Raw genomic sequence first — 26,219 nt, forward strand, 5'->3', positions numbered from 1 at the left:
TTCCTCTGTTCCGTCCGTAAAACTTTTTTCAATCACCTTCCATTTAATAATTTCTTTACTATTCCGCCACACCCTCCGTTCTTCCATTATCCCGCCGCGTATTGACTTAATTAATCGATTTCACGGAATCCCTCGGTCGTCGTGGTCGGCTTGATTTCTCTCCGCAGGCGGATGAGACTCTAACGATGCCCGGCACGGAAATAAAATTGCCAAGTTGGAAGGACAGTATCGAATTCCCCGGGGAATAAAGTCTTCTCGAGTTTCGCCACGGGAAATCTCGTGCGTGCGAGATGGATCTTCTAGCGGTTGTTTAGAAGATGGAGTAAAATTGAGCAACTGCAGCCCTTGGGGCCAAAAATCATTAACCGGAGCCCCGTGGTTCGAATTTTTGTACTCGCACAAATAAACGGCGAATTTTCGAGGTATTTTATCCCGTGATAAATCCGTTTCGATTTTGATATATAGAAAGTGATTTTATGACTGAAAAATATTACGCACTATATCAATTTAAAGCTTGATATGTAACCATCACTATACAAATATCATACCATAAGTCTGAATGTAAAAAAACCGTCATTTCACCTGTTCATTCAATCTGGCGTTTTTGATGGATTTTGAAACGTAATAAATTTAATACAATTTCATGACAGAAAAGTATTATGAAATACCACTTATGCTACATCAATTTGAAGCTATAAGTGCGCCATTATATTTTTTCATTGGAGAAAACTTCGTGATTAAAATAAGACTGAGGGAGGTTCGTATATTGCTCCTAAATTATTTCGAGTGGAAAGTCTGCGTCAAATTCATGACAGAAAAGTATCTCAAAATACTACTTATCCCACATCAATTTAAAGCTTATGGTCTCCCAAAAGATCCTATATAAGTGCACCATTACATACTTTAATAGAAAATATCTGACTATTAAAATAATGAATTCCATTGGAATCTGTGTTCCAGTGTCAGTCAATTTCGAAAGGGAAAGTCTGCGTCAAATTCATGACAGAAAACTATCTCAAAATACTACTTATCCTACATCAATTTAAAGCTTAAGGTCTCCTAAAAGACCCTATATAAATGCGCCATCACAATCTTTAATAGAAAATATCTGGCTATTAAAATAATGAATCTCAGTGAAATCTGTGTTCCATTGTCAGCCAATTTTGAAACGAAGTCTGCACCAAATTCATGACAGAAAAGTACTTCAAAATGTCACTTATAATACATCAATTTAAAGCGCACAGTCTCCCTAAAATAATGGTATAAATGCCCCATTACAGTTCTCGATATAAAAGGAGTTATTGGAATAAGGAGCTCGAATGGAATTCATATGTTGCTTCTACTCAATTTTTAAATATAGAAAGTTAAAGGAAAAATCATGACAGAAAAGTATAACAAAATTGCACTTATTCCACATCAATTTAAAGCTTAAGTTCTGACGAAGATCACTGTATCAGTGCACCAATACAGTTCTTAATGGAAAATCTAGAAATTGAAATAATGCAACCATATATTATGAGTGAACCCTATCAGTCAACTTTGAAGGATAACTCTGCGTCAAATTCATGACAGAAAAGTACCTCAAAATACTACTTAATCCACGTCAATTTAAAGCTTGAAGTCTTCCAAAAAGCAATAAAAACGTCATTCTAATGTTTGTCATATTTTCCCGCCGTTTGAAGCCTGATCCAAGTACCTACAATGATAAAGTGCTTTGCTGGTAGTGAAGTTGCTCGGGGCACGCGTTAAAGTAGCTGAAACGTCGAAAGATGACACGGTTCCCTTCCCCGAAGACTTTCGATAAGACTTCGCCGGGGAAAACGACCGATATGCGTCGTCGATTGATTACAGGAGCGCTCCTCGAAGGAAGACATTCGAGCGAACGGCCGATACGTGACACTTTGACGCGAGAAGCTTCATTCCGTCCTTCGATCGGTCCATTCTCATTCTCTCGCGGATATCGGTTCACGTGCAACCATGCAACCCAGACTTCTCCTCGCAATCATGGAATACGATAGTTACACTCTGCTGCCCTCGAAATCGATGACTCGTTTCGTCAATGAACCCCCCGTACGAATTGAATTTACAACAATGCTAGAAGTAAAAGGTACGCGACGCGTGCAACTGGTAATTTATGAACGGCAATAAAATTGCGCTTTAACGCGTCACGGTTATGATACCTTACGCAAGATTTATGCCTGGTAAACGTTAAAACGATGGAAAAATATCCAAGTAACAGGCTGAACGATTGTGTTCCTTGCGAAATGCTCGCCGCATAAATCCTAGTCGTTAGTTTCGTTGACGTTAATCTACGTTTTGGTGTGAATATTGGCATTAGCATAACCGACTCGTTTCTTTACTTTAAAACGACTTCAATACTCTGTCGAAACTCGAGTTTATGTAATGAAGTGGATCATTTGGAGATTAGATTTTTTAATTTGGAGTTTTGGTCATTTTTAAGTTGGGAGATTTTAAGAGAGTAAAATTTGCAAACTGGAGAACCTCGAGAAAGATCAACTTAAAAATCTATAAGATAAATCCCTAAAATTCTAATTCACCAAATTCCTAAATTCAACAACTTTCAACTTTGTGTAGAAATCCAACGATTACAAAAAAGTAACCGACAATACAAAAAGAGCAAATTATTTCTTACATTGAACGACGTGAAAATTACGGCAACGCAAAGTCTCGTATTCGCACTTCTGATGGAAAAAGGAATGGAAAATCACAGGAATCTGAAATATGTGACCGTCAAAGTGTTAACGGACACGAAACACAAATTCCCGGTAGAATTTTTATAACCCGTGCTGGGAAGACTCGCGTTTCTACGTTAAAAGCAGGCGAAAAACCGAGGGGGAAAAAATTCGCGTGTACACCGATATTTCAACGACTCTCGGAATTGCTCGGCGTATTTTCGTCGAACGCGTGGAAGCAATGTAAATTCGGGGTAAACTTAGCCGCGAATAAATCGCCAACGGTAGGGATAACTTCTTTATTTGCGATCGTGGCGCACGCGAGAACAGCCATGCCAGGTGAGTGAAACGGGAAGTAAGGAATGGTAGAAGCGTCGGGGCAACCAGCGTCTTAATAATGGCGCGTCGTAGAAACGCGTCGTCATGCCAGCCAATGTTAGGGAGCGAACAAGAGAGCCGAAAAGAAAGAGAGGAAAAGTGGCATGAACTCCTTCGTGATTTATCTGCCCGCATATCCCTATCTCTTCCCCCTGATCCCGAGCAAATAGCACCCTCGCTTCTGTGACTTCGTATTTCACAGTTCGAGGATGTTCCGAGATGGCAGTGAATTTCGACAAACGACATTTTAACGTATACATGACCTACTTCCAATTCCTACCCACTCAGTATTAGGATAGATTTCGTACGGGCGATCCAGGACACGTGAACCGATGAAAATTACAATTAACCTTAACGCTTGTAGTCACTGCTTATTCTTGCAAAATTCGGATAAGCAGTTATTTAAATTAAATCATGATTTTCCTAAATAAACCATGATGAGAGAGAGACTATTGTGACAATATGAGGACGTTTACCACCGAGCATTTATTTAGCATGTGCTTATATGAGGACGCCGTGAAAGTTGACAATAGATTGTCAACATCAAAATGACTCAAATTTAGTGTTGCAAAATTTTATTTTATAACACACATTTTATGTTACAAAATTTGGCTGCAGTTTCGTTGAGATATATTTTGAGATGGAGATGAGAAATATATTTTATTATACTTTCTGAGAAAGAATGGTTCATATGTGATATTAGTGATATTTTAGTTGAAACTGCAATATGTACTCTACTTTTAATTTGGACAAATATACACATAATTGTATGTAATATTTAGATACTATAATATTCCATCAATTACTCTATATGTTTGTACATAACATATGTTTTACTTTTTATTACAACATGTATTTATTATTATATACAGGGTGTTTTCGTAACTGCAAGAGGGAGAAAAATCGTGAGTAACGTTACAGGTAACATCCAGTATAATAAAATATTTAAACACGTATTCTCAACGATACTGCAACTTAATTTGCCCAACAAACGGTATAATTAATCTCTCACCCATTAAAGAATAAGGAAAGCAATTATACAAAAGTACCACTTTCCTCAAAGAAACCGTAAACAACTTAAGCAGCTCCCTGAATAGCTGAAACTCAAAAGTGAAACTAAATTTGAAAAAAAGTATAAAGTTAGCCGACCTTTCGTGAATGCCCAGCGCGAACAATGTATCAAAGAAGGAAAGAAAGAACGAATTCGCAGGAAGAAAGTGCAATTTCGTCTGACAGATTTAAAGAAGCGTAGCAAAAGCGAGCAAGGTTTCCTACAAGTTGTTACGCCCATCGGCAAAAATCAACGTTAATATCTCTCTTTTATTTTTATTTTGTCCGATTAAAAATACTGCCTTCGAGCAGTGTAGACAGCCACGGTCGAAAAAGGAAGCACAAAGAGACGAAGATAGCAGAAAAAAAAAAGAGAAAAGAACGAGAGTGATTCGTTGCTGTAAACGCGAGAGGAAAGCTGTATTACAAGCTGAAGCGCGCTTTTCTCGAAAGCGGTCGCTCTCTACGCTTCTTCAGTGAGCGGCAAGCATCAAAAGCCCTTTTGAAAATCTTATAGCCTCTCTACGTTAAAACTTCTTTGGTCTTACAGCGGATATCCGGGACGTAGTCGAGCGAAAATCTAATGTAGCAAATGATATTAAAGCGAAACATCCTACTTAGAAGCATGATCAATTTGATTAAACATTCGAGACCGGAAAAATTACGCTGCATCCTTACTTTCGTCATAAATTGAAGTGCTAAATCTTTATCTTATCGTAAAATTGTAAATTCACTAAATTGAAAATTTTGTAATTTTAAATTTGCAAATTTATAAATGTTTAAAATTGTAAATTTGTACAGTGGTAAATTTGGAAAATTTTTAATTTAAAATATCGCAATTCTGAATTTTCAGATTTCCCTAATTTCACAAATTTCTAAATGAAGTTAATTTTTATTTTATCGTAATTTTTTAGAAATTGTTTAAATTTGTATTTGATTTAAATTTTTAATTTAATTTAAATTTGTTATTAAGACGAAAACTAAGACACATTTATTTCTATTACGATTTAAATTTATTTTTATTAAGATGCAAAATTTGTACTACGACTTAAATACATTTTTATTTCAATCATAATTTTTCTTAAAATACCTACATGAATTGATAATTGCGCTACTAATTAATTTGATTTAATGAGCCATACCCGGTGATAATAATATGTCATTGATTAATTATAATATAATATAACGAGCAAATAAGAGCACTAAACACACGAGTAAATACATCAATGATTTGCAAATTGGTTCAATTGTTTATTCATGTTTAAGTAAAATTATTCATATTTAAATTTTTAAATTATTCATTTTTAAATTATTAAATATTATTCATATTTAAACAAAATCATATTATTTATTCATTTTTAAATAAAATTATTCGTATTTAAATAAAATCACATTTTTCATTCATGTTTAAATAAAATCATATTACTAATTCATTTTTAAATAATATTATATTATTTATTCATGTTTAATTATATCATTTATTCGTATTTAAATAAAATAAAATAGTCGATAAGAGTATTACAGAATAACAGTTTCCAGGAATAAAGTCATACAGACACAATATTAACTGTGTTTCAAGAGTTATACGGTATTAGGAGTTCTCTGTGATAAAGTAAAAACTTGAAAGAAGTTCGGTCTGGTATACTCGAACCTCGTAAAAGATCCCGTAAAAGCTTTGCCTTCTATTGCTCATATTTTCTCGAGTCAACAACGCGATACAATCTCCTGCTTTTTTTCAAACAAAACCACATACGATGGCCCATTGATGATCCGCCGTGCATCAAGGATACGTGTTAACTACGTTTAATCAAAAATTTTGCAAAGTTTCAGAGCTAACCCTGTCTTTTACTAATCTTACATGATAAATTATTGCAATAAATATTGTATTCTAATCTTTATACCGCGAATTTTTCGTTATTTTAATCTTTCAGTTAGTAGCGAGACACCTTAATTATTTATTAAATTACTTTAAATAAAGTAAATTAAATTAAATTACAAATATACCTTAATTAAAGAAAAATTAATTGAATTACAAATTTACTTGGATTACTAAATTAAATTAAATTATTTACCTTAACTAAACTAAGAGCAACATTGATTAAAGCAAAATAATTTTTATTAAATTATTTTAAATTAAATTAAGGTAAATTATAACTTTATTATATTTCACAATAGAAGTTATATATAAGAATTAGTTAAATTGAAAAAATAAAAGTAGATATTTCAAAAGATCAATTATTGAAAACTAAATTATAATTATTTCAAGCTTGAACACTTTATCTAAATTAGAATTGTGCAGATTTAAGGATAAGAAAGATAAATAATAAATTTCCAAGTACTCTGTGAGATTGCCACAATTTCATGAAATTAATTATTAAATATTTAATTCAATTTTGTACGCATTTTAAAATAAAATTGGATAAAGTGTCAAATATGAGGGGTTAAATGAGAAATTTCTTGACAGACAAGTTATTTTGTATTTTATAAATTAAATCAGATTTTGAATAATTATTTATATATATTTATAATTTTACAAAAAAGAAAAATTAAAAAAAATATGAAATAGATTTCTAAGCACATTGTTTTTCTCAATTTTATAAATCAAATTATTAAACATTTGGTATATTAATATTACTGTTATTGTTATAATCTGATATAGGTTCGCGTAGATTCAAATGGCGCGAAAGGAAGAATCGCGAATATTCTAGTAAACTTGCGACTTCCGGCCGCGTGCCTGACACCGGAAGCTAATACACCGGTAACTGACCTCGTGGTCGCAAATCTAGAAAGGCACATTATATCTCTCAACGATATCTTATATCCATATATATTATATATATTGTAATATTTATTAATAATTAGTAATAAATGTGTTCGTATTCGTTCAATAAACTCGTATAAACCCTCACGTTTAAATTATATTTTAAATTATAACTTTTCTAAGTTTCAAGCTTGAAATTTCAGAAAAGAGTAGAAATGAAGCGGAAAAGTAAAAACTAAATAACAGCTTAAGTAATAAATTATATTATTTATAGGGAAGAAAACAACTTAAAATAAATAAATAACAAAATTTCACTTACCGTGTTCTCAATTTTACAAGATAAACCACAATATTAAATAATACGTTTAACGTACGAAAATATACTAAACAGAGTCAATAAAATTTAATAAACTGCAAAACGAAAATACCTAAATAATTTTCAACTGTACACTTCAATATAATTTTACAAAACAAATTTGAAATAAATTCTCCAATACTATCACCGGATATTTCAAGCTAAAGTTGATATACAAAATAGGATTATACAAATAAAATCGATACACGAACAGCGCCGTATTTGAATTTGAATGTACGAATAATTTTTAAATTTACTCGATTACGAATTTCAATTTCGGCCGCGTGAATTTGCACAATGCAACAGCACAATTTATGAAATTTCCGAACGATTTGATTCACGACTTTTTAACATCTTTATATCCATTCTATTCGACGATAAAACGTATCGAGGTAAACATCGATTATCTGATTACACTTCTCGTATCGTTCTCATTTATTACTATAATTATATTATGACTTTTGTTTACCGCGCCAATATTTATCATTGACCAATAAATTACCCGTGAATCCTATGCTTCTAACGTTGTTTACCGTTCAATTCCCTCTGTTGCTTTGTAGAAACGTTAAAACAATTTCCTTTCATTTTGCATTTGATCTTTGTGCACGATTACTAAATAAATAAAACGGTATCAAAGTTGAACTATTGTTTTATGTAGTTAAATTTCTGCCTTGTTAAGTGTGTGAATTACAAGTTGCAATTATGCAACAATATTTGTCACATATATGAAATGCAACAGTAAGTAGATTGAACGTGAAATTTATTATTAGTTTAAGCATGCAGAAGGAGAGAGTCGAACAGTACTGACCAAAGTTAAATGAATGAATATTCAATTCTGTGAACTTTTTAACTTTCAAATTTTCAATTTATAAATTCAGAAATTAGGTAACTTTTATTATCAAATATAACAAATACAGTTCCTCCCTTGTTTATTAACTTTCACTTATACTACAAATCAGTTGCGCTTTAATCTTTTTCAAAACTAATCTGAATTAAAGTTAAATAATAATATGATTGGTAGCATTCTACTCTCCCATACATTTTTTATTTAATATTCGAGCACCATAGTATTTGTATATTAATGGTTTTAAGCTATTGAATTACTGCACATTTTTATTTTATAGTAATAATATGAAAAATATTTTGTACAATTGTAATGCAATGCATAACAGAATATTAAAATTAAACATACGTTCAAACAATTTATGCCATTTAAAATCAATTTTATATTCAACATAGATATCTAACATTTAAAAAAAATTATTTATTAATATTTATCATGCAAAATCTTATGAAAAGTAGCTTTGCACAATTCCTTTATTGTAGCCCTTAACTGTACAGCTTAACAAACTGAAATTCTGTAAATTCTACTTACAAATTTATTACACGTATTAACTTGCATTTCTTGACTACAAAGAGAATTGCAACCTTTGAAATAATTAGGGATTAAGTACTCACAAATAATACAATTTGTGCTCAAGCTTCTTAAGATCTTTCATTTTTTCATATTACTGGTCTTTAAATAATCGAATGGAAATATACTACAAAAATATCAACAACTGTGACTTTATCAAATTAATGTAACTCTTTAATACATACAAAGAAATTTATTTCAACTGAACTTTTATTTTGGTAGCATTTATTATTACTTTTACATTCAATTTGTAAATTAATTTTAAATAAAATACATGTTTACAATAGTAGATAAATTCTAATTATACTAAATGCTTTTAGATGCAATTTAAAATCACTACACTGTAATTATTAACGTAAGGCTTCAAATTAATAAATATATTAATAATGATATAGTAGATATTTGATTTTGATTTTAAGAAAAGAATAGAGAGAACTAAATGAGAGAATTAAAAATATTATATCAAACATGTAATTTTATCAAAGGTGTAATTATCTCATGTCTACCTTTATCCTTTACTTTATCATTAAAAATATCTATGGTGATCGAATATTGAAATAAGTATAAGCGACTGGTTGAAACAAAGGGCTATGTAATTGGAATAACCTTGATGTTTCTGCCGAGTAAAAAAGATATCTAAAGCACTTACCTTGATGGTGAACTGCATGCATTGAGGTTTGTACGCGTTCGTTCCGCAAACAAGAAATCGATCAGGTCCTTGTCTGCCGAATACCCGTACGTAATTCTGACACTGGTCCTCGCTACGTCCTTTCAGATAACAAAGTTCGCGATGTGCCCTGCTGCTGGACCACTGCAACCTCTGTAACAAACAAGATGAAACAATAGTTACTTTGAAATCTAATTTCCAAAACCGTGATGGTAACACTGCGTTAGCAACGACGCAGAACACACAGAAATTCGATAACTATTATTTACTGTAGAATATACGTAAGTACATAGATTGTGAAGCAACTTAAAGAAGTTTTAAACGATTTTAGAAGAAATAAGAAGATTTGAAACGAATGACACTCACTGTAGGAATATCTTGTACGACGATTGAAACTTCGACGACGCAGTTTAACGAACAACACAATTTTAAAGAAAATACTTGATAATCGAATAAAATTCAAAATGTTTATGATAATCTAGGTTATTATTTATAAAATCACACCAAAATTAATGATTGTAAAACACTTTGTTACTAATTTTAAGCAATCAATTATGAGACACGGCGCGTAACGTTCGAGCACTTTCTACGGTCGGACGCCATATTGGAAAATCGGTAGGAAAGAGTCAAGAGTCAAGCGCCAAATTAGAGACTATGAAAATAGTATTATTCGTAAAGTAACAAAAAATGTAATAATAATAAGTGGAATATTAGTAAACTAAATTATTTAGTATTTTAAACACAATTTTTCAATTCATTTTATCAACTGAATATCATATGTCATCTTATATGTCATATACATACATATGTATATTACTAATATACATATACGTAATATATATAACATTATATAAAATAATATAAAATAATTCGAAATATTATTTAAATTGACTATATGTATCATACAGGAATAAGACTCACCGATTAATATTGTGCACGATGTTTTCGATTTTGATGACGCAGTTGGCGAACGACATAGCTTGATCACACTTTCGCACAAAACACTCAATTACCGGATAGAATTATTATTGTTTTCGATACCACGATTTGATATTTGTATAACAATACTGCAGTTAATAACCGTGAAACAGTTTGACTCTAATTATTAATAATTAATATCGGAACTGATACACAACGCACGCACCTTTTCAACTGCTGAACGCCATATTGAAAAATTGTGGCGCCAAAAATACTGTGAAGTGTCAGTAGCAGTAAAATGGTAATAACTATTTAATATTTTATAAAATAAGAAAAAATAATTTTATCGCTTTAATTCAACGCGGAAAAGTATACTAGCATCAATTTATTCATATTATAAATTGTATTGAAATAATTAATTATGAGATACTTGACTGTGCAATTATACAGGATTATAATAATTATTTCGATACAATTTATAATATGAATAATTAGATGCTAGTACATTTTGCCGCATTAAATTAAAGTGATGAAATTATTTTTTCTTATTTTATAAAATATTAAACAGTTGTTACCATTTTACTGCTAGTGACGCTTAACAGTATTTTTGGCGCCACAATTTTTCAATATGGCGTCCGGCAGTTGAAAAGGTCTGTGCGTTGTGTATCGGTTCCGATATTAATTGTTAATAATTAAAGTCAAAGTGTTTCACGGTTGTTAATTGAAGTATTATTATACAAATATCAAATCGTGGTGTCGAAAACAATAATAATTCTATCCGGTAATTGAGTATTTTGTGCGAAAGTGTAATGAAGCTGTATCATCCGCCAACTGCGTCATCAAAATCGAAAACATCGTGCACAGTATTAATCGGTGAGTCTTATTCCAGTATGATACATATAGTCAATTTAAATAATATTTCGAATTATTTTATATTATTTTATATAATGTTATATAGTATTACGTGTATGTATATTATTAATATACATATGTATATGACATATGAGATGACATATGATATTCAGTTGATAAAATGAATCGAAAAATTGTGTTTAAAATACTAAATAATTTAGAGTATTAATACCCTACTTATTATTATTAAATTTTTTGTTACTTTACGAATATATACGTAATACTATTTTCATAGTCTCTAATTTGGCACTTGACTTTTGACTTTTTCCTACCGATTTTCCAATATGGCGTCCGACCGTTGGAAGTTCTCGAACGTTACGCGTCATTTCTGATAATTAATTGCTTAAAATTTACAATCATTAATTTTAGTGTGATTTAATAAATAATAACCTAGAGTATCATAAACATTTTGAATTTTATGCTTGACTGTGCAATTATACAGGATTATAATAATTATTAATTAATGAAATTAAACAGAGAATTGGTATCAGAATAATAAAGTCGTGCTACAAATGTGATATTGTTCGTATGTCGTAGAAATTTGTGGAATATTGTTAGAATTTTAAAGAACAAGATAACATTATGATTTTCTATGGTGTGAAATAAAATTGAAAATTATTACGATAATAATTTGACTTCTCATTTCTTAACTTATACAGTTAACAAATTTTTTTTATAAATAAAATAATCATAATTTTATTAATATTTTGCATAGTTCGCAATATTGTTACAGTGTTTAAAAATATCATATGTGATACGAAAGGCAATTTCAAAATGAACGTTAATTTTTATATAGTTCCTGTTTGTTTATTATTACTAGTAGCCATTACTATTTTTGTCAACTAATATTTTATTTAAAGTATAAGTTAAGAATTAATGCGATGCGTGTGTCATTTCTAAAAATGAACTTGTTAAAAATAAATAGATATTCGCGACATGGTACGCTTCACCTTATTTAAAAAGGGAAAAAAGATGTCGATGCGATTTTGCATACGAGAGCTCGCTAATTTTCGATCTGCATGCGCATGTTCTCATTATTTTCAGAAATGAGATTACTTCCATGTCGTGTCATACTTTTCCTTCGGGCGCGTACATAATCCGGCCGCAAAACCAGCAACGAAATATGTTCCGCGGCTAACACAATTGTTACTTATCAAACTAAAATAAAATAACACGAATGAACAGCCACAATTGATTCTTCATCTCTTAACGCAAAAAACAAGTAACCCAGATTTCATTCTTTTACGAATGAACGAAACTTCGTGAATATTTATTTCCAGCGAAAAACGTTCAATTTAACGGACAAACGTGATTTCAAAATTAGCAGTAACGAATTAAAATCGTTCGTGCAACTCGCAATATGCAAAAAATTATCTCGTAACAATAAAAGCGGCATGTGGAAACCGTATAATATGAATTCTGTTTTCCAAAGAATTTCAGATGTTTTGAAAAATATTACAGGTCATGAGGGGAATGAGATTCGCTGAGCGAGATATGCAAAACAATTCTGAATTTTCCCGCAAAACCTTCGATGTTTCGGAACGCGTATGAATAATTTAATTACGAAATTTCCCTAAACGCAACCGAGTCAATATCGTTGCGGAATGTTTATTCATTATTTTCTTGTTATAAAAAGAAAATGTAACATGCAATGTTCACAGGAAATATTTTACATTATAATATGTTGAAAAAGCATTTGAAATTATGATACTGCAGTAGAGGTATTTTATATTGTAATGTTTAGAAGAAACTGCTTTAAATTATTCTTAAAAGAAAATTGCAGTTGTGATACGTAAAAAAAATATTTAAATTACTTCTCAAAGAAAATATATTAGTTATAGTATTTAAAAAATAATTAATTATAACGTTTCAAAGATAATATTTATGATTGCAATACTGAAAGCAAGATATTTAAAGTTTTGATTTAAAAAGTCTCCTAAATCACAATATTTAAAATTTTTATTTAAAAGAATCTCTTAAATCACAATATTTAAAAAAAATATTTTCAATACAATACATTAAATGGTACTATCATATAATTTGTATAACATATTATAATAAAGTTATATCGAATGTGATTCTCAAAAAGTAAACAGAATTTAATTCTGTGACGCTAATGAAAAATTGTAAATTGTACACAATTAACTCTCGTCATATTGCTATATAATTCTATATAAAATAGGAAGAAATCAATCCACCACCAAAGTTTAGAAATCCGAAAAATGTCCGCCTCCGTGAAAGCAAAAATATCGAAGTTTGAAATACTGCAAATAAAATTGGAAAGTCGGTTCAGTACCAATCGCCAGTAGAACAGTTCAGAACACCCTGTATATACCCGGCGGATGAAAAAAATCAAACGTCGCTCACCCTGACTGGAAATTCTGGATTTCCTTGCACGAACTAACAATCGCTCGAGGCGAACATGGAAAGATCCAGTACACGAAACAAGGAGAAGCATGGCGATGGAAAGGTGAAGTAGAGGGTGGAGGGGTTACGACAGGAACTGCAGCTGCATACTGTCGAGAAGAAATCCTTGAACAAGCTATCCAACCCTTTCTCGCCTGTTAAGTATCCCAGTGGTTTCGTGACTGTCCTTTTTCCGCCGGTTCGCATGGTCGATCCAGAAACGACCTTACCTTTGATAATTTTCGGCTGGCCATGACGCAAGGTAAATCTTATCAGCCACTACCTTCTGGATGCACTTTTCTACGGTATTACACGATCTCGTTACGGTGCATTATCCGACGTCGTATTTTTCTTCTGACAAGCCACGTCGTGGGCGGTCTACACGCGTACACCTCCTGCGTTATTTTTCCCTGCGTCATCTTAATATCCTCGTATTACTTCATTTACCTGATCTTCTTTGTGTCTCTTGATACTGCACTACGCTTAGGTTTCAATATCGCGGGCTTTTCGCTAATAGAGTTGTGTTAGTGATTGGAGATATTTGAAGGTTTGGTAGTTTGTACAGGAAGAGTATCTACCCAAAAATTGTACTATCTTCTCTACACCATTTATGTTATTAATTCCCTATTTCTCGAGATCAAATGTTTTAACGAAATAGAAAAACGAGATATAAAGAACATTGAAGAATGAAAAGGACAAATAAAGAACAGTGAAATATGTCTTGCTATTTTACGGTGATTAAAAAAAGTGCAATCAACGAGCATGTTAGCAGTAACGCATGAAAACGTAACACGTTTATCCTGAAGATACCTTTCATCCGTAAGGTGAAAAAAGGAGAGAAGAGGATCTTTCTCGCGGGTAGAAATCCAAACAGAAGGGCTAACTTTTTCGATAGCCGGATATCGTTACCCTTTCAAATGCGGAAGCGTATCGTTGTGATCCGCCAGCGAGTTCTCTCGTCAAAGTAAAGTCTGAATCCGGCAGAATGTATGCAATGCCCTAGAAAAAAAGTTTGCCCGTTGGATGGCGGGGATTAGAGTAATGTCCCGGGCCGAATTTATACGCGAGGTTAGAGCCGGGTAAAATCTGGCTGCTGGAGGCTCGAAACTGTGAAATCGTATTACCCGATGAATATGCAGCACGATTTTGCGGTCGAAAGTTTCTCGGCCCGCTTGTAACTCGCGTCGGTTGGTCGGCTATATGGTAAGCGGCGACAGAAACGGCCACTGCGATCTCCAGACGTGTTCTAATTAGTGCAAAAACCATGGTAAGAGGCGCGGGTGGCACCATGGCCTTTCTAAATCACGCTCGATATCTGCGCGAGCTGATTCGATTGCTGTCGTGAGTCGAAGCACGCACGCGATCTTCCGAGTTGCACGAATAAAGTGAAATTAGAGTTTTCAATAGACTTTTCGGTTACAGGAACACCGATATACAGGGTGTTCTTTTCTACGTAAATGATACATTAGACAAAATTTAATTAGACAAAATGTAATGTTTACCATTCAGGAGGAGTTTTATATTTTGCAGGCAATGAGGTATCTATATTTTATATAGTTTTAGTATCTTTCTTGAAAGATGATATTTTTTAATGGTATATTACTTACTTTCTTATATCGTATGAAACAGGACATTAAGATGATCTTAAACGTGTACTATACTGTCATCTTCAGGTTCATGAAAAAATGTAATGATTAAATTTAAATTAAAAATGATCAAATTTATAAATTTATATTTGTTATTTTGTAAATTAGTAAATTTGTAAATTTGTAACCTTGTAAATTTTATACATTTGTTACTTATAAATTTGGAAACCTAATTTCATACCTGAGAACATTTTTCCATTCACCAGAATCTTATTTAAAGATAAAATAAAAAATTCATTTCCGACTAACATTAAAAATAACCACAATAACTCTTCAGTCCATATTCCCCACAATAAATCCTGTAATAAATACCTTCTTACAATAATCTTCTGAAAAATTACACTTGCAGTCTTTCCTATTTTCAGTTGTAAATTAGCGGGGGTAACAAAAGGATGAACGACGAGTGTATGTATTTCTTGAGTCTTTGGAGGTTGTTCATCATTTTTAGTGAAAAATTACATTACGTACCGTTCCTTTCCTTTTGTCCGTTACGTGATAAAACAGTATTCGCGATTCGAGCGCGTAACGTTCGCTGAAACCATTACGTATTCGCAATGCAAAACACCCTTGCCAGAATGAACAAAGATACCCGTGGTTCTCCGCATTGGCTTCCTCGTCACGAGGTTCAGGGAAAGCGATCTGCATTTTTCAATTTTCCATCGGTCGATACACCTCTCTGCCACGAAAATAAATTCACCGAGAAACGTGAAATACGCGGGTAGACCGTTTTGCTTCCGATGGAAAGCTAACCAGAAATGAACTTCGATACGATAGCTACTTTAACGTTAATATTAAATCGGCTGAAATAACCTTCGCGGCGAATAATATAGATTTTTTGATAGTGGATACAGTGGTGGACGTGGACCTGTTTAATTATACGGTTTTATGGATTTTGGGATTTGAATATTTTGAAATGGTAGTAGGGGAAATTCAAGTTTATTGTGGTTTGAGGATTTAGAAATTTTTAGGGATTTGAGAAGGTAGGAATTTAAGGTTGATGAATATGGTAATTTACAATATTTGATTGCAAATGAATTTGCATGAATTTGGTAATTTGCAAAATTTTAGTAAATTTCAATATTGCAAGTCCTAATGTGTCCAAGTCTCCAAACTTGCAAATCCCTAATATATCCAAATCTTAAACTTACAAATCCCTAATATGTAAAAATTATCAAACTTGCAAATCCCAAATTTCTAAATGTCCAAACTTGCAGATCCCAAATTTCCAAATGTCCAAACTTGAAAATCCCAGATTTCTAAATGACCAAACTTGCAAATCCCAAATTTCTAAATGTCCAAACTTGCAAATCCCAAGTTTCCAAATGTCCAAACTTGCAAATCCCAAATTTCTAAATGTTCAAACTTGTAAATCCCAAATTTCTAAATGTCCAAACTTGTAAATCCCAAGTTTCCAAATATCCAATCTTGCAAATCCCAAATTTCCAAATAACCAAACTTGCAAATCCCAAATTTCCAAGTGTCCAAACTTGCAAATCCCTAATTTCTAAATACCCAAACTTGCAAATCCGAAATTTCCAAATACCCAAACTTGCAAATCCGAAATTTCCAAATACCCAAACTTGCAAATCCCAAATTTCCAAATATCTAATCTTGCAAATTCCAAATTTCCAAATAACCAAACTTGCAAATCCCTAATTTCTAAATACCCAAACTTGCAAATCCGAAATTTCCAAATACCCAAACTTGCAAATCCGAAATTTCCAAATACCCAAACTTGCAAATCCCAAATTTCCAAATATCTAATCTTGCAAATTCCAAATTTCCAAATAACCAAACTTGCAAATCCCTAATTTCTAAATACCCAAACTTGCAAATCCCAAATTCCCAAATGTCCAAACTTGCAAATCCCAAATATCCAAATACCCAAACTTGCAAATCCCAAATCCTCGAATTGTCCAAATTCTAAAATTCGCGACATGCACATCACAATCCTCTGTTCAATTGTAAGAGCCATCGAGTGATTAAATTATAAGGCCACGTACTCCATCGCTATTTAACGTGTGCGGAATCGCGTACGTGACATTAAAAAAGGATGTACGTTACTTGGGTCGTTTTCTTTCGTTTCTCTCGAATCATCTGATTAACTGCTAATTCGTGTCTCGACGGACACGAACGTGACCCAGTATCATCCTGCCAGTATACACGTGAAACGCTTATGGTTTAATCCACGGGTTCAGGCAAAAACCACGGTGAAATTGAAAGCAGCTCTTTTCGAGATATTCACCCGGTCGTGTCTTTTCCGGGTTAAATGAAACCCACTGGTTTCTCGCAGCGTCTCGGCACACTGTTTATATTCCGCGAAAAATATTTACGAAGGGGACGGCCGCCACTCCATGAAGATCAACCGTGAACGGAGTAATTAAAAATTTAATTTTCCGCCTCCTAGATGGACGTTTGCTCGAGATGGCTTGAATGGTTGGCTACGAGGATTCGTTAATCGCGAGGCTGCCTCGAGCGTGATTAAAACCGTGACAAATGTGAATTAACGTCGCGATGAAATTCTCTTTCTATGGCTCTGCTTCGAAACCCTTTCCATCGTGTTTTCATGGGGGACAATAACGGATTACATCGTCTTGTGTTCGAAAACGTCAAAATTTTTTAGAGTCTCAGAAAAATTTGCAAACATGGATAGTGTGGAATGAACTGACGGTGTTTTTTGTTAATAATTCAAAGACGAAGCTTCAAATTCTATTTTCGCTAAGGGAAAAGTTGTTCGGAATCACCTTAGCTATAGCCCGTTTTCAAGAGTTACAGTAGCTGTGAGACCTTGTAGATATTGAATGGAACACCGTGGTTATGGTTATGTGGAGTAACCCCTCAAGGTGGATGTACACAACGTGGTACATAATTCATAACAATTTTTGTATAAACTTTTAAATAAAAAATATTTTAAAATAGCCCAATCTTTTATGAATAAAACAAAAGAAAATTTAGCTAAATTGGTTGAGTAATTTCTGAAAAAAAAATTCGTAAGTGAAGCCTATTTTCGCAAAAATGTACAAAAATTGCAATCTTTGAAGGCTTGTTATTCCTTAACAAATTCGAAACCGGCAAAATGATGACTTAAACCTCCTCTAATTTCACGTGGACTACAACATATTTTAATTAGAGCAAAATCGCAGATGGTGATGTGCAATAATGATCGATTTTAGCAAAAACTTAATGCGGGCTATTATTATTAACTGATAAATAAAAATTCTTTTATAGTGTGAAATGAAACAAATTCAAGGGATTTATGTTCGTATTTCAACATATTCGAGCCTTATTCTACTAAAACTGGTAATTAATTAAATTTGTAATTAATTTACGACGATTAAAGAGAATATAGACTATTTTTTTCCAGTAATTCATTTACCGGGTTCAATATATAACTAGTTATTATCAATTATCAAACTATCTCTAATGAAACACGCGAGTCACGGACTAATTAAAGCCGCCATTTCAGTCGACGGTGCAAGAAATCAGTTATCGAGGTTAACGAAGCAAGTGTGTCCATTCCGGTCGACCAAGAAATAAAAAAAGACAACGTGGAAAAAAGAATTGCAGTACACACCCCTTGATCGCGTGTCCGATGCAATTGGGAAATTCGTTCTGATCGACGATCTCGTGATCTCTGTACACGTATCTGTGCCGATGCAGATTAAATTAAAATGGGAAGAACGTCTTTGAACTTCGATAAATCGTATTTCAATTCTGCCGGTACTCTCGCGGCTGCCTGATCGCATATGTATTATACTACTGATCGATCCCCGTCTATGGCGATACGTGTCACTGATAGATTGCCAATTTACTATGGAGAACCGTAAACCGAGAGGGCTTTGTCGGAGTAAAACCGCGTTGCTTTAAAAAAAGAAATTATCATTCGACATTCACCCTTTCCATGTTTTTGCTCGGTACAACTTCTCATTTATGCGTTACGTACCCTCTCTTTTTATTCTTTAAATACTAATATTTCATATAATACACATTTAATTTAATAAACCCGTGTGATCAAGAAATTAAATTGTAATCAAACTGAATCATATGATACACTTTTTGCTGTGCACCGTCGATATTCAATAAACAAAATAAATGGAAATGATCTTTAATAGCAGTAAAAATATCCGGTAGCTTTTTGCAGCTAACATTTATTTCCATGAAAACCTCTCATTCTGGTACAGCAAATATATTTTTTAATTGTCAGTATTTATTTAAGAAATAATTTCGAATAATCTGTTGATTAATTTATTTCGTAAAATGCGTGTAACGAACTATTAGTGCATTAGAAAGTTTCGTCAAAGTTTAATTAATCACTCGAACAATTCCATTTTCATTTCGTTGTTTCCTTTCTTTCGCGTTTACAATAATATTCATGGATACACAAAAGAGACTGAAGAGGTATAATAAACATGCACGTCCAAACAGATAACCGCGTAACTGAAGAATTAAAAGGAACATCGGTGATTGAAGTTCAAAGGGTACGGAAGTACTTTTGATAAATAATACTTTCCATTAAAAATACGTTCCGTTGTCGAATAATGTACAGAGCTTTGTCAGACGAATCGCTCCCAGTCGGTTCAATCAGATTCTCAAACGAGCATCAGAATAAATTGAACTGAAATCTCCCGCGGGACTAATAATGAGAGGAACATGAATATTAATACCATCTGAACTCCACGGAAACTTTCAGTTCGACTTGACAACGGAGAGACGGTCTCTGTAAATGGAGAAAAATAAACGAGAGAAAAGGCATCTGCTTCCAAGAGGTGCACGATGAAAGCGAGACAAGTTTTGTGAATATATTTTATTAATCCCATTTCGAAATCCATGGAATTCGAAATGGACGAGTACTTTCATACTCGGCAAATCGAAAATCAAAGGAGACTGATATTACGACTATTGTGCTACCAGTTGTATTGCCGCGCGATATATTACCATGGATTGTACTTCCACTCCCTGTATTTTGATACGTTTCTACGTTCTGTATTTTTATGCATCAGCGTTTCAACGCGTTGTAAATCCACGCGTCATATTGCCACGTGTTTTATTGCCACGCGTTATATTGCTACGGATTATCCTTCTACTAGTTATATTTCCACGGTTTATATTTTTACGCATTAGTAGCTTAATGCGTTGTAATACCATCAGTAATATCGCCACGTGTTATATCACCACGCGTTTTATGGCCACTCGCTATATCGCCAGGAATTTTACTTTGGCTTGTATCTCCATAATATTAGTGCAAGTAAATTTGCAAAAAGTACACTTTGAAATCACACAAACATTTCTTAATAAAAGTCGTCGATACAAAAGACCAAAAAAAGGAAGAAAAACAATTGTGTAAAGTATCCCAGACTATTTAAATCCAAAATAAGAAGAGAAAGAAGAGAATGCAATGAAAATTTACGATACTCTCCAAACAATAAAAATAAATAATTCATATTAACGATCCTGATGTCAGACAACCCACATACAGGATAAGAAAAGAAAGGACGAAGAGGATGCAATTTTTCATGGAAATTCTCGATTCAAGAGTAGAGAGGACAGAAATAAACAACTTGTACGAATGATCGTGGCTTTAGACAATTCAAATACAAAGCAGGAAGAGAAAGGACGAAGAGGATGCGAGGGTTAGCGTTGTTTAAGGTAAACACGCAACGGGTCTGGGCATAAATAGCACAGGCAACAACGTTTCAGGTGTTTTAGCCCGTTTCGAGTGCACTTTGAAGTGACGGTCCGAGTGCTCCTCCACTTCAGACTCGTTACTTCGCAATGCAACTCTTGGCGCAACACGCGAGAAACGGGACGCCGGGCGTCGCGACGCTCTGTTTGTCTCTGTGTTCGTTCACTGATATAGCTACCGAGCTGTGGGTGCGGTCGACGCCTCTCTAACAAACGTTTAAATCAAGCAAAACCCACACGACGTTTCTCTGTTTGCGTCAAAATTCAAGAAAATCAAAGAAGAAAGTGCTATCTAACAGAATCACGAAGTTTCTCAACGGTTGAATAATTAACGCTAGAACTACCACCTGAGTTTACAATTTCATTTGAAGATTCGTGTTGCATATTTTCTCCGCAATGATATGACTTTTGCAGCGATAATCAAAGGCGTAACAAATTTTATTTTTGCTTCATTTATTCGGAATCGAAATAATTTTGTGCCATGGCTACTTATACCGATACCAGTCATTTTCACTGGTACTTCTCAAAGCGGAAGTATCCTATAATCTGTTAAACTCGAATTTATTAGATACTTAGATTTATCGATGCTTTCTTAGGAAATTTTATCGCACGCAACGTCTTATCTGGCGGCTCAACATAAACATAGTCCCCATGCAACGAACATAGTCGTGATTGTTTCACGCGGTCATGTATACCACAGTCGTTGAAATAGACCTAATTCTTTTTCATATAACAAGCCCTAAAAACGGCAATACGATCGAAAGTCTCTGAATCGTTGCAAAAAGTGAAGAATACCAATGGAATTGTCCGATATCGGTTGCATGTAGCACGAAGAAGGTGAATGAGAAGAAAATGAAATTGAACTTCATAATGATGAGATTATAGACAAAGAAAATGATCGGTAGTTCTCGGTAAGCGAAGAATATTTGGAATTCGCGTAAAAGTGTTCGTGTTCAAGTTCTGATGAGAATGAAGGTATACATCATCGAAATGAAATTGCCAGTCGGTAAAAATAAAAGTGTCTAATTATATTATTATAGTTATGGTTGTAACAGCTATAATTCCACAACATGTATTCTTTTTGTAAGACGGTAATAAATCAATAAATGAAAAAATATTTTGTTATTACGTATCTTAAAGACCCGTCATTATGTCTGGTTTTGGTAGAAACAGTCTTATTTGTTCGTAGCTGTTAAGCGACGCCATTTCGAAAGTTCTTCCTACTTTACGTTTCGTTTCATTTCGGGTCAAATCGAAACTTGCTGCCGGCAAAAAAGTAAATGGCGATTTCTGGGAATTAATTTGCATTCGTCGTGAATGTAATATTAGAAAGTTTATATAATTCACAAATCGAAGTTACAGTCATAAGTCATTTAGAAACCTATTTTTATCGTTGGTCGATAATCTCGGTCTAGCTTTTGCAATTTAAATTTCTGTAAAATAGATAATATTACAGGATGAAATTTTAATAAGGATCATTTGAGCATCAATAATGCGTCGCAAAGATTTCTAATTTTGAAACTGATTAATATTTTATCTTCTCTGGTACAGATTGAAGTTTCTAATTGATGTTCTATCGACTTTCGGGATTTTGTGTGGTTTCGATACCCCTGTTTTAAATAATTAACTATGTTTCTAATTTAACGGAACGCTAATTAATAATTAACGTTCAATTCATACATTTCCTTGAATTAAGGAATAAATTAGGATTGATAACTAATGACATTTTAATTGAAAAGTAAAGGTTAATTATTAATTCAGTCCTTCCCAATTAAAAAACCTAAATTAATTTTAATTGCGGGTGACGTTCAATTAGTAATTAATTCATCAGCAGAACCTGAAATTTCTGCTAATTAGAAATTTAAAACTCTGTAATTGAATTAATTTTTAATCCAATCGCGTCTATCGGGAGATTAGCATTTATAATATTTTTCAATCGAATTTTATACAAATAAAAACGCATATTAATTGTTCTGGCTAATTAATAATTAGAGTTTGATTATTAATTATAGACCATATGAATTTAATGTTTTGAACAGAAACAACAGATATTTATTTAATATTGCATTCACAGTACATTAATTTAATTAGATGAATAAAGTGATGCTAATGTGCATTTGTAATGGTAGGTTATATTGCTTGCTAATTATAGGAACGGTTCAATAACAGGTACATTTGATATTAAACACATATTAGCAATAAGTTTGAAAACAAATAGTATTTTGAACATTTCTATAATTTTAAATTTTCAAATTTCTAGTTCAAATTTTTTGATTTCTTACATTTTTAAATTTTGGGATTCTAAGAATTTGCATGTTTCTGAATTTTTTGATCCTTAAATTTTCAAATTTTTAATTTTCTTTTTCAAAACTACAAATTTTCAATTTTCAGTCACAAATTTTTATATTTCTAAATTTTCACATTATACAATCTTCAATTCTTCAATTTTCAAATTCGACTCTGAAGATCACGAAGTTCCAAATTTTCACATCTCCAAAGTTCCTAAATTGCAGTTAACCAAACTGGCAAACCAATTTTCCAATATCCAATTTCTCAACTTTCAAAGCTACAACTTCCAAGTTGTCAAATCTATAAATTCTCAAATACATAACCCCAAAAACTTTCGAAACTTCCAACATCGAAAATACATAAAAGTACATATTAAAATCTCAACTTGAATCGTGGTAGCAAATGAGTTACACAATTTCCGTCGACTCTCGAAAACTTTCCAAAATACCCACTTCCTTCGTTACCCGAAAGCCCCGAAAAAGAAGACGAGGAAGACAAAAAGGAAGAAACGTCGGAGTAGGTGAACTAAAGAGTAATAGAATCGAAGAAGGATAGTCGTATCTCGATAGAAAGAGACAGTCTGTAGATCGTGACGTTATCGCGACGGTATTAACTCGAATCGAGCTTCCGTTAGGTCGAACCGCAATCAGCTACAACGAGCGAAGTCGACGGAGCGTAATCTTTCTCGAGGTCCCCCTTCACCTCTAACCCTGTATATCCCCGCCATTATGCAATGGGAGGACAGAGCCACGAACTAGGCACAAGAGGATGAAGAAAGATAGCGGGACACGTCCAGGACAGACGAAACGATGAAGCTTCCAGGTCGAGGAAGTCGTATCTATCCAACGTATCTAGTTGGCTACCTATCCAACGGACATCTTCAATTCTGACCAACGAGACTCCGAATCCTCCGCCTGGCCATCGAATTGTATTTTACTAAAGTACGATCTGTCAGGGACCAGCCAACCAGACGAATCGAATATCCGTTCTTTTCTGCCAACGATTCTAAAGGCACACCAGACACGTGCTCATGGCAGCGCCTGTCGGACTTATGGCTACCCGAACAATGAGCATGACGTTCTGCACCGATCGAGTACCGCGATTTGTTTTCTACGATTCTTCACGGGTTTTGTGCGACTCGGCAAATTCCGCGAATGGACGATTTTAATATTTTCTCAAATGTGAAGCTCTTGACGGTTGGGTGTCGGGTAATTATTTTCGTCGGATCATTTGGGTGACTGATTTTGGGGCGTTTGAGCGACTGATTTGGGGTGCGTTTGGGTTATAGGTAGATGGGTTAGGTGGGATTTGGAATTGGTGCGAATCGATGGGGTGGGAATTGGGACGATTTAATTTGGCACAAAACGAGGTGTGACTTTTGAGGTGATTCGATTAGATCTGCTGTGACAATTTGAGGAGATTCAATTTGGTTTGTTGTGACTTTTGAAGGGATTCGGTTAGATGTGGTATGACATTTTGAGGAGATTCAATTAGATATACTGTGACTTTTAAGGTGATTCAATTAGATGTGGTATAATATTTTGATGTGATTTGATAAGACATGGTGTGACTTAGCACGATTTAATGTAGTTTTGGAAGAGTTAGATGTGACTAAAATTTGGTGTGAGTCGAATGTGAGGTAGAAATTATATCAGTTTAATTCCATACAGATTAATGTGACTTTTGAGGCAGTTTACTTAGACATGGTTTGACTCAGCAAGGTTCAATGTGGCTTTAGTAGAGTTCGATTTGATATGATTCAAATTTGATACGAGTCGAATGTGAGGTAGAAATTATAACAATTTAATTCGACACAAATCCATGTGACGTATTTTTAATACAATTTCATTAGACTTGATTTGACTTGGCTCGATTTAACAGTAAAACTACCAAGTCGATCGATTGTCGAACGCTCCGCAAGTTTCTTATTATGAGGTACACATTTTATTAAAGTGCATTCCTTGAAATCAGCATTGATTTTCACGAAAATAAAGAATAAACGTGTATACCGATTTATGTTTTGTCGTTTGTTTATTATTTTTCAACTTCATTTATAATTTCAAATTAAGTACACATTCTGTGACAGTAGGTTTAGTGTTAACGTGGTTCTGGTAGATGTGTCTGGTGCGATTCAAATGTCAGATGAAAATCGAAACGATTTAATTCGACACAAATTGATGTAACTTTCGAAACGATTCGATTAGGTTTAACTTAGCATGATTCGACTTTGACGCGACTTAAATTCGATGCGATTCAGAGTTAACGATTGCGATTTGAAGAGAGTTCATTCGACGCGGTTCAAATCAATATAATCTAAATTTAACGCGATTTAAATTGGAATAATTTAAGTCGACACGATTCAATTCCGACGCAATACAAATTCGATGTGATTCAAATTTAATGCGATTAATATTGAAAGCAAATTCGTTCGATACGATTCGAATCGACGCGGTTTAAATTTGACGCGATTCAACTTCGTACGATTCAAATTCGATGTGATTCAAATTCAACGCGGTCTAAATCGGCACAAATCAAACTTATTGCGATTAAATTGGATATAACAAATAAAATTTATCGCGATTCAACTGGATGTGAGTCAACTTGACATGATTGGAATTCGATATGATTAAACTTGAAGTGATTCAAGTTAACACAAATCAAATTTATTGTTATTCAACTAGATGTGATTCAATTTAACATAACTCAAATTTATTGCTATTCAATTGGATGTGACTCAAGTTAAGACAGGTCAAATTTGTCGCAATTCAACTGGATGTGATTCAACTTGACATGATTCCAATTCGACATGATATAAATTTGAAATGATTCAAGTTAACACAATTCAAATTTGTCGCAATTCAGCTGGATGCGATTTAACTTGACATGATTCCAATTCGACATGATATAAATTTGAAATGATTCAAGTTCATTACAATCCAAATTGGGCGCGATGCAAACTGTACAATTCAAATTTAACGCAATTCAATTTCAATGTAATTCAACTTTGACACTATTCAACTTCAAAATAATGCAAATTGAAAACAATTT

The 26,219-nt window shown here is 33.3% G+C and overlaps 1 protein-coding gene across 9 annotated transcripts in view; it reads right to left on the bottom strand.

Moving 5' to 3' along the window:
• LOC105663855 (semaphorin-1A-like) overlaps positions 1 to 26,219 on the bottom strand; it is a 488,866-nt gene that overhangs the window by 205,118 nt on the left and 257,529 nt on the right. For 7 of the 9 annotated variants that reach the window (XM_076530709.1, XM_076530708.1, XM_076530714.1 and 4 more), the window contains exon 5: positions 9,301 to 9,471. In XM_076530709.1, the coding sequence (XP_076386824.1) occupies positions 9,301 to 9,471 (171 nt within the window). Of the gene's footprint in view, positions 1 to 9,300; positions 9,472 to 9,684; positions 9,908 to 10,239; positions 10,423 to 26,219 lie in introns of those variants that run through there. The other 2 variants (XM_076530712.1, XM_076530711.1) reach the window with 2 other exon arrangements.

Source organism: Megachile rotundata, chromosome 4 (genome assembly GCF_050947335.1).
Source record: "Megachile rotundata isolate GNS110a chromosome 4, iyMegRotu1, whole genome shotgun sequence".
Lineage (NCBI taxonomy): Eukaryota > Metazoa > Arthropoda > Insecta > Hymenoptera > Megachilidae > Megachile > Megachile rotundata.